The 15,219-nt window shown below is 51.1% G+C and overlaps 1 protein-coding gene across 1 annotated transcript in view; it reads right to left on the bottom strand.

Annotated features, from left to right (window-relative positions):
* The window catches only part of C57H12orf43 (chromosome 57 C12orf43 homolog), a 39,380-nt gene that overhangs the window by 4,469 nt on the left and 19,692 nt on the right, over nucleotides 1-15,219 (bottom strand). The window contains exons 2-6 of the mRNA XM_076052599.1: nucleotides 14,501-14,540; nucleotides 14,254-14,355; nucleotides 11,418-11,515; nucleotides 2,530-2,635; nucleotides 156-754 (exon numbers count right to left, since the gene is read on the bottom strand). Of these exons, the coding sequence (XP_075908714.1) occupies nucleotides 156-754; nucleotides 2,530-2,635; nucleotides 11,418-11,515; nucleotides 14,254-14,355; nucleotides 14,501-14,540 (945 nt within the window). The remainder of the gene's footprint in view (nucleotides 1-155; nucleotides 755-2,529; nucleotides 2,636-11,417; nucleotides 11,516-14,253; nucleotides 14,356-14,500; nucleotides 14,541-15,219) is intronic.

Here is a 15,219-nt window from a genome sequence, read left to right as displayed (position 1 = left end):
CACGCTCCCTTTCCTCTTCACGCTCCCCTCCCTCTCCACGCTCCCCTCCCTCTCCACGCTCCCCTCCCTCTCCACGCTCCCCTCCCTCTCCACGCTCCCCTCCCTCTTCTTCCTCTTCTTCCTCTCCCTCTTCACGCTCCCCTCCCTCTCCACACTCCCCTCCCTCTTCCTTTTCCTCTCCACACTCCCCTCCCTCTCCACACTCCCCTCCCTCTCCACACTCCCCTCCCTCCTCTTCCTCTCCCTCTTCACGCCGCCTGCTTCTCCATTCTCCCTGCGCACGGCGGCCAATCTGTCGCCGCTCCCTCCCTCGGACTCCTCCTCCTCGTCCACCGCACGAACAACGTCCACGCTTACCTCCTCCTTCCTCCTCTTCCTCTTCTTCTTCCTCTTTGTCGTCTTCTCGTCGTCGTCGTCGTGGTGGTCGTTGCCCGACGGCGGCTGGAGACGCTCGCCCTCCGCGTGGACTCGTCCGTTCACCACGCCGACATCCGGCTGAGCGTCCTCTCCACCACCACCTCCACCACCACCTCGACCGCCCCCACCACCGACAACACCACCACCGTCTCCGGCCGCTAGCACCGCCGCTGCCGCCACGGCCTCTCCCCGGGCGACGGCGGCCTTCCTGAGGACCTCCTCGCCCGACACGGCCGCCTGCCGCAGGCGCTCGGCAATCTCCTCCTCGTCGTCATCGTCGTCGTCGTCGTCATCGTCATCGTCGTCGTCGCTCTTCTTCGTCTTCCTCTTCGCCGTACTGCGGTCGAGATACCGGGGGGGGGGGGAAGTGAGCGTGGGGGCGCTGTCGTGCACAAAAAATAAAATACACGCGCACACACACCGGCACTCCGAGTACGTTTCTTTACAACTGTTGTCCTTCAGTGCCAAAGAAGTTCAACATACACACTGCACACACACTCAACACTGCACATATACTCAACACTGCACATATACTCAACACTGCACATAGACTCAACACTGCCCATAGACTCAACACTGCCCATAGACTCAACACTACACATAGACTCAACACTGCACATAGACTCAACACTGCACATAGACTCAACACTGCCCATAGACTCAACACTGCACATAGACTCAACACTCCTCATAGACTCAACACTGCCCATAGACTCAACACTGCCCATCGACTCAACACTGCCCATAGACTCAACACTGCCCATAGACTCAACACTGCACCATAGACTCGACACTACCCATAGACTCAACACTGACCATAGACTCAACACTGCACATAGACTCAACACTGCCCATAGACTCAACACTGCACATAGACTCAACACTACCCATAGACTCAACACCACCCATAGACTCAACACTGCCCATAGACTCAACACTACCCATAGACTCAACACTACCCAGACTCAACACTACCCATAGACTAACACTGCACCATAGACTCAACACTACTCATAGACTCAACACTGCCCATAGACTCAACACTACCCATAGACTCAACACTACCCATAGACTCAACACTGCCCATAGACTCAACACTACTCAGACTCAACACTGCCCATAGACTCACACCACCCATAGACTCAACACTGCCCATAGACTCAACACTACCCACAGACTCAACAATGCCCATAGACTCAACACTACCCATAGACTCAACACTGCACATAGACTCAACACTACCCACAGACTCAACACTACCCATAGACTCAACACTACCCATAGACTCAACACTACCCATAGACTCAACACTACCCATAGACTCAACACTACCCATAGACTCAACACCACCCATAGACTCAACACTGCCCATAGACTCAACACTACCCATAGACTCAACACTACCCATAGACTCAACACTACCCATAGACTCAACACTACCCATAGACTCAACACTGCCCATAGACTCAACACTACCCATAGACTCAACACTACCCATAGACTCAACACTACCCATAGACTAACACTGCACCATAGACTCAACACTACCCATAGACTCAACACTGCCCATAGACTCAACACTGCACCATAGACTCAACACCGCCCATAGACTCAACACTACCCATAGACTCAACACCACCCATAGACTCAACACTGCCCATAGACTCAACACCACCCATAGACTCAACACTACCCATAGACTCAACACCACCCATAGACTCAACACTGCCCATAGACTCAACACTGCCCATAGACTCAACACTGCCCATAGACTCAACACTGCACCTCCCATTAGCACGGTTTGCTACGCACGGTGCGTGTGGAGTCCGCGCTATCGTTCACTACAGCGCAGGACCATCGTCGCGTAGCAATGGGCTTGCTGTGTCTCACTGTCAACTCAACTCAACGTACGTACGTACACACACATGTACGTATATACTCACGTACAGACCAATGTACGTACACACATGTACACATACGTACACGCACGCACGTATGTATACGTGCAACAGAGGCGACGAGGAGCGATGAAGAGGAGCGATGAAGAGAGAGGTGATGAGGAGCGATGAGGAGAAGCGACGAGGAGGAGGAGGAGGAGCCCTCGGTACGCACCGGAGGGTTCGGAGCAGCGTGGGGCGGCGCTGGCGAGGCGGCGGCGGCGGCGGCGGCGGCGCCTCGTGGGGGCCGCCCGGCACGGACGACGAGAAGAGACGGAAGCCTGCGGCACAGACGCACGTGCTGAGACACTGAGACACGCTGAGACACTGAGACACGCTGAGACACTGAGACACGCTGAGACACTGAGACACGCTGAGACACGCTGAGACACTGAGACACGCTGAGACACTGAGACACACTGAGACACGCTGAGACACTGAGACACTGAGACACGCTGAGACACGCTGAGACACTGAGACACGCTGAGACACTGAGACACGCTGAGACACTGAGACACGCTGAGACACGCTGAGACACTGAGACACGCTGAGACACTGAGACACACTGAGACACGCTGAGACACTGAGACACTGAGACACTGAGACACGCTGAGACACTGAGACACGCTGAGACACTGAGACACGCTGAGACACTGAGACACGCTGAGACACTGAGACACGCTGAGACACTGAGACACGCTGAGACACTGAGACACGCTGAGACACTGAGACACGCTGAGACACTGAGACACGCTGAGACACGCTGAGACACTGAGACACGCTGAGACATGCGGAGACACGCTGAGACACGCTGAGACACGCTGAGACACTGAGACACGCTGAGACACTGAGACACGCTGAGACACGCTGAGACACTGAGACGCGCTGAGACACGCTGAGACACTGAGACACGCTGAGACACGCTGAGACACTGAGACGCGCTGAGACACGCTGAGACACTGAGACACGCTGAGACACTGAGACACGCTGAGACACGCTGAGACACTGAGACGCGCTGAGACACGCTGAGACACTGAGACACGCTGAGACACGCTGAGACACTGAGACACGCTGAGACACGCTGAGACACGCTGAGACACTGAGACACGCTGAGACACACTGAGACACGCTGAGACACGCTGAGACACGCTGAGACACTGAGACATGCGGAGACACGCTGAGACACGCTGAGACACTGAGACACGCTGAGACACGCTGAGACACTGAGACACGCTGAGACACTGAGACACACTGAGACACGCTGAGACACTGAGACACTGAGACACGCTGAGACACGCTGAGACACTGAGACACGCTGAGACACTGAGACACGCTGAGACACTGAGACACGCTGAGACACGCTGAGACACTGAGACACGCTGAGACACTGAGACACACTGAGACACGCTGAGACACTGAGACACTGAGACACTGAGACACGCTGAGACACTGAGACACGCTGAGACACTGAGACACGCTGAGACACTGAGACACGCTGAGACACTGAGACACGCTGAGACACTGAGACACGCTGAGACACTGAGACACGCTGAGACACTGAGACACGCTGAGACACTGAGACACGCTGAGACACGCTGAGACACTGAGACACGCTGAGACATGCGGAGACACGCTGAGACACGCTGAGACACGCTGAGACACTGAGACACGCTGAGACACTGAGACACGCTGAGACACGCTGAGACACTGAGACGCGCTGAGACACGCTGAGACACTGAGACACGCTGAGACACGCTGAGACACTGAGACGCGCTGAGACACGCTGAGACACTGAGACACGCTGAGACACTGAGACACGCTGAGACACGCTGAGACACTGAGACGCGCTGAGACACGCTGAGACACTGAGACACGCTGAGACACGCTGAGACACTGAGACACGCTGAGACACGCTGAGACACGCTGAGACACTGAGACACGCTGAGACACACTGAGACACGCTGAGACACGCTGAGACACGCTGAGACACTGAGACATGCGGAGACACGCTGAGACACTGAGACGCGCTGAGACACGCTGAGACACTGAGACATGCGGAGACACGCTGAGACACTGAGACACGCTGAGACACTGAGACACGCTGAGACACGCTGAGACACGCTGAGACACACTGAGACACGCTGAGACACACTGAGACACGCTGAGACACACTGAGACACGCTGAGACACGCTGAGACACGGAGACACGGCACACACGCTGAGACACGCTGAGACATGCGGAGACACGCTGAGACACGCTGAGACACTGAGACATGCGGAGACACGCTGAGACACGCTGAGACACTGAGACACGCTAAGACACGCTGAGACACACTGAGACACTGAGACACGCTAAGACACGCTGAGACACTGAGACATGCGGAGACACGCTGAGACACACTGAGACACTGAGACACGCTGAGACACGCTGAGACACTGAGACATGCGGAGACACGCTGAGACACGCTGAGACACTGAGACACGCTGAGACACGCTGAGACACTGAGACATGCTGAGACACGCTGAGACACGCTGAGACACTGAGACACGCTGAGACACGCTGAGACACGGCACACACGCTGAGACACGCTGAGACATGCGGAGACACGCTGAGACACGCTGAGACACTGAGACACGCTGAGACACTGAGACACGCTGAGACACTGAGACATGCTGAGACGCGCTGAGACACGCTGAGACACTGAGACACGCTGAGACACTGAGACACGCTGAGACACACTGAGACACTGAGACACGCTGAGACACTGAGACACGCTGAGACACGCTGAGACACGCTGAGACACTGAGACACGCTGAGACACGCTGAGACACGCTGAGACACGCTGAGACACTGAGACACGCTGAGACACGCTGAGACACGCTGAGACACTGAGACGTGCTGAGACACGCTGAGACACTGAGACACGCTGAGACACGCTGAGACACGCTGAGACACTGAGACACGCTGAGACACGCTGAGACACGCTGAGACACGCTGAGACACGCTGAGACACGCTGAGACACGCTGAGACACTGAGACACGCTGAGACACACTGAGACACTGAGACACGCTGAGACACACTGAGACACACTGAGACACACTGAGACACGCTGAGACACACTGAGACACTGAGACACGCTGAGACACACTGAGACACTGAGACACGCTAAGACACGCTGAGACACTGAGACATGCGGAGACACGCTGAGACACACTGAGACACTGAGACACGCTGAGACACGCTGAGACACTGAGACATGCGGAGACACGCTGAGACACGCTGAGACACTGAGACACGCTGAGACACGCTGAGACACTGAGACATGCTGAGACACGCTGAGACACGCTGAGACACTGAGACACGCTGAGACACGCTGAGACACGCTGAGACACGGCACACACGCTGAGACACGCTGAGACATGCGGAGACACGCTGAGACACGCTGAGACACTGAGACACGCTGAGACACTGAGACACGCTGAGACACTGAGACATGCTGAGACGCGCTGAGACACGCTGAGACACTGAGACACGCTGAGACACTGAGACACGCTGAGACACACTGAGACACTGAGACACGCTGAGACACTGAGACACGCTGAGACACGCTGAGACACGCTGAGACACTGAGACACGCTGAGACACGCTGAGACACGCTGAGACACTGAGACACGCTGAGACACGCTGAGACACGCTGAGACACGCTGAGACACTGAGACGTGCTGAGACACGCTGAGACACTGAGACACGCTGAGACACGCTGAGACACGCTGAGACACTGAGACACGCTGAGACACGCTGAGACACGCTGAGACACGCTGAGACACTGAGACACGCTGAGACACGCTGAGACACGCTGAGACACGCTGAGACACGGCACACACACTGAGACACTGAGACACACTGAGACACACTGAGACACACTGAGACACTGAGACACGCTGAGACACACTGAGACACACTGAGACACACTGAGACACGCTGAGACACACTGAGACACTGAGACACGCTGAGACACGCTGAGACACGGCACACACACTGAGACACGCTGAGACACGGCACACACACTGAGACACTGAGACACGCTGAGACACGCTGAGACACGGCACACACACTGAGACACTGAGACACGCTGAGACACGCTGAGACACGGCACACACACTGAGACACTGAGACATGCTGAGACACGCTGAGACACGGCACACACACTGAGACACACTGAGACACTGAGACACGCTGAGACACGCTGAGACACTGAGACACACTGAGACACTGAGACACACTGAGACACGCTGAGACACACTGAGACACGCTGAGACACACTGAGACACACTGAGACATGCTGAGACACGGCGCTCGCGCTGCACCGTGTCTCAACCGCCCGCGTGCCATCCACCCACACGTACGAGCCGAGCCAGGGTTTGGTCGTCTGATTATTATTATTTACAAAAAAAATTGTCTCCTTTTATTATGAATGTTTTATTATAATCCTAATTATTATTTCATGGTCATATAGTGGCATTGTCTTTGAAACTGATTGGTCCACACCAGAGACACACCTCTCTTTAGAGCCTCGTCTCAAAACGGCGTTAGACCCAGAGGACGCCAAGAGGCGGACAGCACAAAGACAATGCCACTCTCAGGGCACTGAGATCTGGGGGCGTGAGCAGCTTCACCACGAAACCTCCCGTGCCAGTGTAATAGAGCACTTTGACGACGATCTGTAGTTCCCGTCTTCTTTATTATTTATTCCCCGTCCGGCCGGACAGCTCCGCGTCCATCTTCACACCGACACCGCTCCACTCTCGCTCCGCTCGCAGCTCGCTAACGTCCCCCCCCCCACTCCCCCGCTGGCGTGCCGGAGGCGCGAGACGCGGTCTCGCCTCTAGACTCCGCACACTGACCCCCAGCTTCTTCCTGCTTCCCCCTTATATCCCTTCACCTGCGTCACTAAGCCCCGCCTATAGCCACGCCCCCTCTCACGAACCTTCTGGATGGTTACCCACAAGAGCCCCTTGAGCTCCGCCCTGGAACTTGGCGCATCCATCTCATTGGCCGATGGCTGAAGCGGCGGAGCCTGTCTCACCGATCGGCGACCGTCACCGAAACATCGTATTTACACCAGTATCAAAATATAAGAATGCGGTTTGACCCCTTTCTGGCAAAGAAACAGCTGTGTTACACCAGTATCAAAATATAAGAATGAGGTTTTACCCCTTTCTGGCAAAGAAACAGCTGTGTTACACCAGTATCAAAATATAAGAATGAGGTTTTACCCCTTTCTGGCAAAGAAACAGCTGTGTTACACCAGTATCAAAATATAAGAATGAGGTTTTACCCCTTTCTGGCAAAGAAACAGCTCTGTTACACCAGTATCAAAATATAAGAATGAGGTTTGACCCCTTTCTGGCAAAGAAACAGCTGTGTTACACCAGTATCAAAATATAAGCATGAGGTTTTACCCCTTTCTGGCAAAGAAACAGCTGTGTTACACCAGTATCAAAATATAAGCATGAGGTTTTACCCCTTTCTGGGAAAGAAACAGCTGTGTTACACCAGTATCAAAATATAAGAATGAGGTTTTACCCCTTTCTGGCAAAGAAACAGCTGTGTTACACCAGTATCAAAATATAAGCATGAGGTTTTACCCCTTTCTGGCAAAGAAACAGCTGTGTTACACCAGTATCAAAATATAAGCATGAGGTTTTACCCCTTTCTGGCAAAGAAACAGCTGTGTTACACCAGTATCAAAATATAAGAATGAGGTTTGACCCCTTTCTGGCAAAGAAACAGCTGTGTTACACCAGTATCAAAATATAAGAATGAGGTTTTACCCCTTTCTGGCAAAGAAACAGCTGTGTTACACCAGTATCAAAATATAAGAATGAGGTTTTACCCCTTTCTGGCAAAGAAACAGCTGTGTTACACCAGTATCAAAATATAAGAATGAGGTTTTACCCCTTTCTGGCAAAGAAACAGCTGTGTTACACCAGTATCAAAATATAAGCATGAGGTTTTACCCCTTTCTGACAAAGAAACAGCTGTGTTACACCAGTATCAAAATATAAGAATGAGGTTTGACCCCTTTCTGGCAAAGAAACAGCTGTGTTACACCAGTATCAAAATATAAGCATGAGGTTTTACCCCTTTCTGGCAAAGAAACAGCTGTGTTACACCAGTATCAAAATATAAGCATGAGGTTTTACCCCTTTCTGGGAAAGAAACAGCTGTGTTACACCAGTATCAAAATATAAGAATGAGGTTTTACCCCTTTCTGGCAAAGAAACAGCTGTGTTACACCAGTATCAAAATATAAGCATGAGGTTTTACCCCTTTCTGGCAAAGAAACAGCTGTGTTACACCAGTATCAAAATATAAGCATGAGGTTTTACCCCTTTCTGGCAAAGAAACAGCTGTGTTACACCAGTATCAAAATATAAGAATGAGGTTTGACCCCTTTCTGGCAAAGAAACAGCTGTGTTACACCAGTATCAAAATATAAGCATTAGGTTTTACCCCTTTCTGGCAAAGAAACAGCTGTGTTACACCAGTATCAAAATATAAGAATGAGGTCTTACCCCTTTCTGGCAAAGAAACAGCTGTGTTACACCAGTATCAAAATATAAGAATGAGGTTTGACCCCTTTCTGGCAAAGAAACAGCTGTGTTACACCAGTATCAAAATAAAAGAATGAGGTTTTACCCCTTTCTGGCAAAGAAACAGCTGTGTTACACCAGTATCAAAATATAAGAATGAGGTTTGACCCCTTTCTGGCAAAGAAACAGCTGTGTTACACCAGTATCAAAGTATAAGCATGAGGTTTTACCCCTTTCTGGCAAAGAAACAGCTGTGTTACACCAGTATCAAAATATAAGAATGAGGTTTTACCCCTTTCTGGCAAAGAAACAGCTGTGTTACACCAGTATCAAAATATAAGAATGAGGTTTTACCCCTTTCTGGCAAAGAAACAGCTGTGTTACACCAGTATCAAAATATAAGAATGAGGTTTAAACCCCTTTCTGGCAAAGAAACAGCTGTGTTACACCAGTATCAAAATATAAGAATGAGGTTTTATCCCTTTCTGGCAAAGAAACAGCTGTGTTACACCAGTATCAAAATGTAAGAATGAGGTTTTACCCCTTTCTGGCAAAGAAACAGCTGTGTTACACCAGTATCAAAATATAAGCATGAGGTTTTACCCCTTTCTGGCAAAGAAACAGCTGTGTTACACCAGTATCAAAATATAAGCATGAGGTTTTACCCCTTTCTGGCAAAGAAACAGCTGTGTTACACCAGTATCAAAATATAAGAATGAGGTCTTACCCCTTTCTGGCAAAGAAACAGCTGTGTTACACCAGTATCAAAATGTAAGAATGAGGTTTTACCCCTTTCTGGCAAAGAAACAGCTGTGTTACACCAGTATCAAAATATAAGCATGAGGTTTTACCCCTTTCTGGCAAAGAAACAGCTGTGTTACACCAGTATCAAAATATAAGAATGAGGTTTGACCCCTTTCTGGCAAAGAAACAGCTGTGTTACACCAGTATCTAAGTATAAGCATGAGGTTTTACCCCTTTCTGGCAAAGAAACAGCTGTGTTACACCAGTATCAAAATATAAGAATGAGGTTTTACCCCTTTCTGGCAAAGAAACAGCTGTGTTACACCAGTATCAAAATATAAGAATGAGGTTTTACCCCTTTCTGGCAAAGAAACAGCTGTGTTACACCAGTATCAAAATATAAGAATGAGGTTTAAACCCCTTTCTGGCAAAGAAACAGCTGTGTTACACCAGTATCAAAATATAAGAATGAGGTTTTATCCCTTTCTGGCAAAGAAACAGCTGTGTTACACCAGTATCAAAATGTAAGAATGAGGTTTTACCCCTTTCTGGCAAAGAAACAGCTGTGTTACACCAGTATCAAAATATAAGCATGAGGTTTTACCCCTTTCTGGCAAAGAAACAGCTGTGTTACACCAGTATCAAAATATAAGAATGAGGTCTTACCCCTTTCTGGCAAAGAAACAGCTGTGTTACACCAGTATCAAAATGTAAGAATGAGGTTTTACCCCTTTCTGGCAAAGAAACAGCTGTGTTACACCAGTATCAAAATATAAGCATGAGGTTTTACCCCTTTCTGGCAAAGAAACAGCTGTGTTACACCAGTATCAAAATATAAGAATGAGATTTTACCCCTTTCTGGCAAAGAAACAGCTGTGTTACACCAGTATCAAAATATATGAATGAGGTTTTACCCCTTTCTGGCAAAGAAACAGCTGTGTTACACCAGTATCAAAATATAAGAATGAGGTTTTACCCCTTTCTGGCAAAGAAACAGCTGTGTTACACCAGTATCAAAATATAAGAATGAGGTTTTACCCCTTTCTGGCAAAGAAACAGCTGTGTTACACCAGTATCAAAATATAAGAATGAGGTTTTACCCCTTTCTGGCAAAGAAACAGCTGTGTTACACCAGTATCAAAATATAAGAATGAGGTTTTACCCCTTTCTGGCAAAGAAACAGCTGTGTTACACCAGTATCAAAATATAATGATGAGGTTTGACCCCTTTCTGGCAAAGAAACAGCTGTGTTACACCAGTATCAAAATATAAGAATGAGGTTTTACCCCTTTCTGACAAAGAAACAGCTGTGTTACACCAGTATCAAAATATAAGAATGAGGTTTTACCCCTTTCTGGCAAAGAAACAGCTGTGTTACACCAGTATCAAAATATAAGAATGAGGTTTTACCCCTTTCTGACAAAGAAACAGCTGTGTTAAGATGTTATCAGAGCACGCTTTTTTGTTAATATGTTCGCCACAAGTATGTTGTGGTTAATGCAGACGCGATTCTTTGCAAAAAAAAAGGTTTCAATTTGGTGTTTTAACATCTTAACACAACTGTTTTATTGCCAGAAAGGGTAAAACCTTATTCTTATATTTTGATACTGGCAAGAAAGGTTCCCATTAAAATATATGATTTAAAAAAAAAATTATTGCAAAAAGAATAGGATCGATAGGTAATTCTAAAACATCACACGACGTGGAGAACACTCTCTCACTGTCGCTCTCGTCGTGCGGGGGGTCACAACGCTGTGACGATGTCGCCTTCACGTCCCCCGCCACCTTGCTGCTTCGAGGGCGTTTCTCCCTCATCAGGCTGCAGCGGACAGAGAGAGGAGGGAGATGGGAGAGAGAGGAGGGAGATGGGGGAGATGGGGAGAGAGAGGAGGGAGATGGGAGAGAGATGGGAGAGAGAGGAGGGAGATGGGAGAGAGAGGAGGGAGATGGGAGAGAGAGATGGGAGAGAGAGGAGGGAGATGGGAGAGAGAGGGGGGAGATGGGAGAGAGAGGAGGGAGATGGGAGAGAGAGGAGGGAGATGGGAGAGAGGAGGGAGATGGGAGAGAGAGGAGGGAAGATGGGAGAGAGAGGGGAGAGAGAGGAGGGAGATGGGAGAGAGAGGAGGGAGGAGAGAGAGGAGGGAGATGGGAGAGAGAGGAGGGGAGATGGGAGAGAGAGGGGAGAGATGGGAGAGAGAGGAGGGAGATGGGAGAGAGAGGAGGGAGATGGGAGAGAGAGGAGGGAGATGGGAGAGAGAGGAGGGAGATGGGAGAGAGAGGAGGGAGATGGGAGAGAGAGGAGGGAGATGGGAGAGAGAGGAGGGAGATGGGAAGAGAGAGGAGGGAGATGGGAGAAAGAGGAGGGAGATGGGAGAGAGAGGAGGGAGAGGGGAGAGAGGAGGGAGATGGGAGAGAGATGGGAGATGGGAGAGAGAGGAGGGGAGAGAGAGGGGAGAGAGGGGGGAGATGGGAGAGAGATGGGAGAGAGAGGAGGGAGATGGGAGAGAGAGGAGGGAGATGGGAGAGAGATGGGAGAGAGAGGAGGGAGAGGAGAGAGAGGAGGGAAGATGGGAGAGAGGGGAGAGAGAGGAGGGAGATGGGAGAGAGAGAGAGGGAGGAGAGAGAGGAGGGAGATGGGAGAGAGAGGAGGGGAGATGGGAGAGAGAGGGGAGAGATGGGAGAGAGAGGAGGGAGATGGGAGAGAGAGGAGGGAGATGGGGAGAGAGGAGGGAGATGGGAGAGAGAGGAGGGAGATGGGAGAGAGAGGAGGGAGATGGGAGAGAGGGGAAGGAGATGGGAGAGAGAGGAGGGAGATGGGAGAGAGAGGAGGGAGGAGAGAGAGGAGGGAGATGGGAGAGAGAGGAGGGAGATGGGAGAGAGAGGAGGGAGATGGGAGAGAGAGGGGAGAGAGGGGGGAGATGGGAGAGAGAGGAGGGAGAGAGAGAGGAGGAAGGAGAGGAGGGAGATGGGAGAGAGAGGAGGGAGATGGGAGAGAGAGGGGAGAGAGAGGAGGGAGATGGGAGAGAGAGGAGGGAGATGGGAGAGAGAGGGGAGAGAGAGAGAGGAGGGAGATGGGAGAGAGAGGAGGGAGATGGGAGAGAGAGGAGGGAGATGGGAGAGAGAGGAGGGAGAGAGAGAGGGAGGGAGGAGAGAGAGGAGGGAGATGGGAGAGAGAGGAGGGAGATGGGAGAGAGAGGAGGGAGATGGGAGAGAGAGGAGGGAGATGGGAGAGAGAGGGGAGAGAGAGAGAGGAGGGAGATGGGAGAGAGAGGAGGGAGATGGGAGAGAGAGGAGGGAGATGGGAGAGAGAGGAGGGAGAGAGAGGAGGGAGATGGGAGAGTGAGGAGGGAGATGGGAGAGAGAGGAGGGAGATGGGAGAGAGAGGAGGGAGATGGGAGAGAGAGGAGGAGGGAGAGGAGAGAGAGGAGGGAGAGAGAGGAGGAAGGAGAGAGAGGAGGGAGATGGGAGAGAGAGGAGGAAGGAGAGAGAGGAGGGAGATGGGAGAGAGAGGAGGGAGGAGAGAGAGGAGGGAGATGGGAGAGAGAGGGGAGAGAGGGGAGAGAGAGGAGGAAGGAGAGAGAGGAGGGAGATGGGAGAGAGAGGACGGAGGAGAGGAGGGAGATGGGAGAGAGAGGAGGGAGGAGAGAGAGGAGAGGGGAGAGAGGGGGGAGAGAGGAGGGAGATGGGAGAGAGAGGAGGGGAGAGAGGGGGGAGAGAGGAGGGAGATGGGAGAGAGAGGAGGGAGGGGAGAGAGGGGAGAGAGGGGGGAGAGGGGGGAAAGAGAGAAGAGACCGTGAACTCGCTAAACTATAAACTATTTTTTTTAATTTCACGTGATGTAAACGAAATAAACTTGACACCGATTCTGGATCGGTAGAAATTGATCATCATCATCATCATCATGGACTGAACTATTTTTTTTATTTTGCCAGGTGAAACACACTGAGCTACGTAGCTATTTTTTTCAGAAGCGACCTGGCCACAAATGATAGCTCAACGAAGTCGCTTATCACGAAAAAATAATATAGCAGCAAAATAGTCTAAACGCACGTTTAGAATATGTGGAGGGAATAACCACGTGACCACCGGGAGACACGCAAACTCTAAATATACAGCAGGCGTCAGTGTCAGGATCGAACCCGCAACCTCCTAAGTACCACGCGAGGTAGTTAACATCTCCTAGCCACCGTGATGATGAGAGAGAGAGAGAGACACGCAGACTACAAATATACAGCAGCAGGCGTCAGGGTCGGGATCGAACACGCGACCTCCTGCGTACCAAGCGAGGTAGTTAGCATCTCATAGCCACCGTGATGATGAGAGAGACACGCAGACTAAAAATATACAGCAGCAGGCATCAGGGTCGGGATCGAACACGCGACCTCCTGCGTACCAGGCGAGGTAGTTAACATCTCCTAGCCACCGTGATGATGATGAGAGAGACACGCAGACTCCAAAAATACAGCAGCAGGCGTCAGGGTCGGGATCGAACCCACGACCTCCTGCGTACCAGGCGAGGTAGTTAACATCTCGTAGCCACCGCGGCCGTCGACTGACCCGTCCAGCAGGGCGGAGAGCTTCCTCGCGACGTGCGCCCGGAACTCCGGCGTCGTCTGCAGCTCGTTCCACTCCCGCTGCTCCGCAGCGTCAACGGCGTTCCTGGCGGAGGAGGCCGTTGGTAAAGCGAACTGAATTAATTTATATGTTTTTTTTTATATTAAAACAAAAATGACTCGAGGGCAAAACGACGGAGAGGAAACTCTCAACGGCATCGACAAAAACAAAAACAAAAACCGGCGCTCACCTCTTGCTGGGCGCCCGGCCAGGAGGAGCGGCACTGTCGTCTGCGAGAGGACAACAAACACAACAACAAACACAACAACAACACAACAACAACAACAACACAACAACAACAATTTCGATTTAAAGCTTTCGTGACCGCAAGGATTCATCTTCTTTGGTTCTTTCGGTAAAGTCACCACCACGTAGAATGAGAAGAATAAGATAATAAATTGATAAAATAAAGTAACACAAGAAAATTCTCACGACGTTTCGGCCACAACACAAGCGGCCTTCATCAGGTGAAGGGGACGAGACTGTCTCACTCCAGCGCTGTCCTACCAGACAGTCTCGTCCCTTCACCTGATGAAGGCCGCTTGTGTTGTGGCCGAAACGTCGTGAGAATTTTCTTGTGTTATTTTATTTCATCAATTTATTATTTTATCCTCATTCTACGTGGCCGTGACTTTACCAAAAGAACCAAAGAAGAACAAGAACAACAACAACAACAATAATAAAACAATAAACACGACGGGGTCGAAGCTCAGTTGACGAGTTGTCACCGCCGGGGGTTATGCGCAGGCCTGCGACCCGCAAGCGGTGTCAGAGAGGCCAACATTCGGTGGAGTGCCGGCCGGGCCGTGGAAGGGGCTGGTGGACGCCTCACGCCCGGCTGGGCTTTGGCCACCACCCGCAAATGTGAAATTGACGCAGTCCACATCAGCGGCGGCGGCGGCAGCGGCC

The sequence above is a fragment of the Petromyzon marinus genome, chromosome 57 (assembly GCF_048934315.1).
Source record: "Petromyzon marinus isolate PM22_M1 ecotype Great Lakes invasive population chromosome 57, UKy_Petmar_22M1.pri1.0, whole genome shotgun sequence".
Lineage (NCBI taxonomy): Eukaryota > Metazoa > Chordata > Hyperoartia > Petromyzontiformes > Petromyzontidae > Petromyzon > Petromyzon marinus.
Note: the sequence above shows the minus strand (reverse complement) of the source record. Positions and strands in the feature narration are given on the sequence as shown.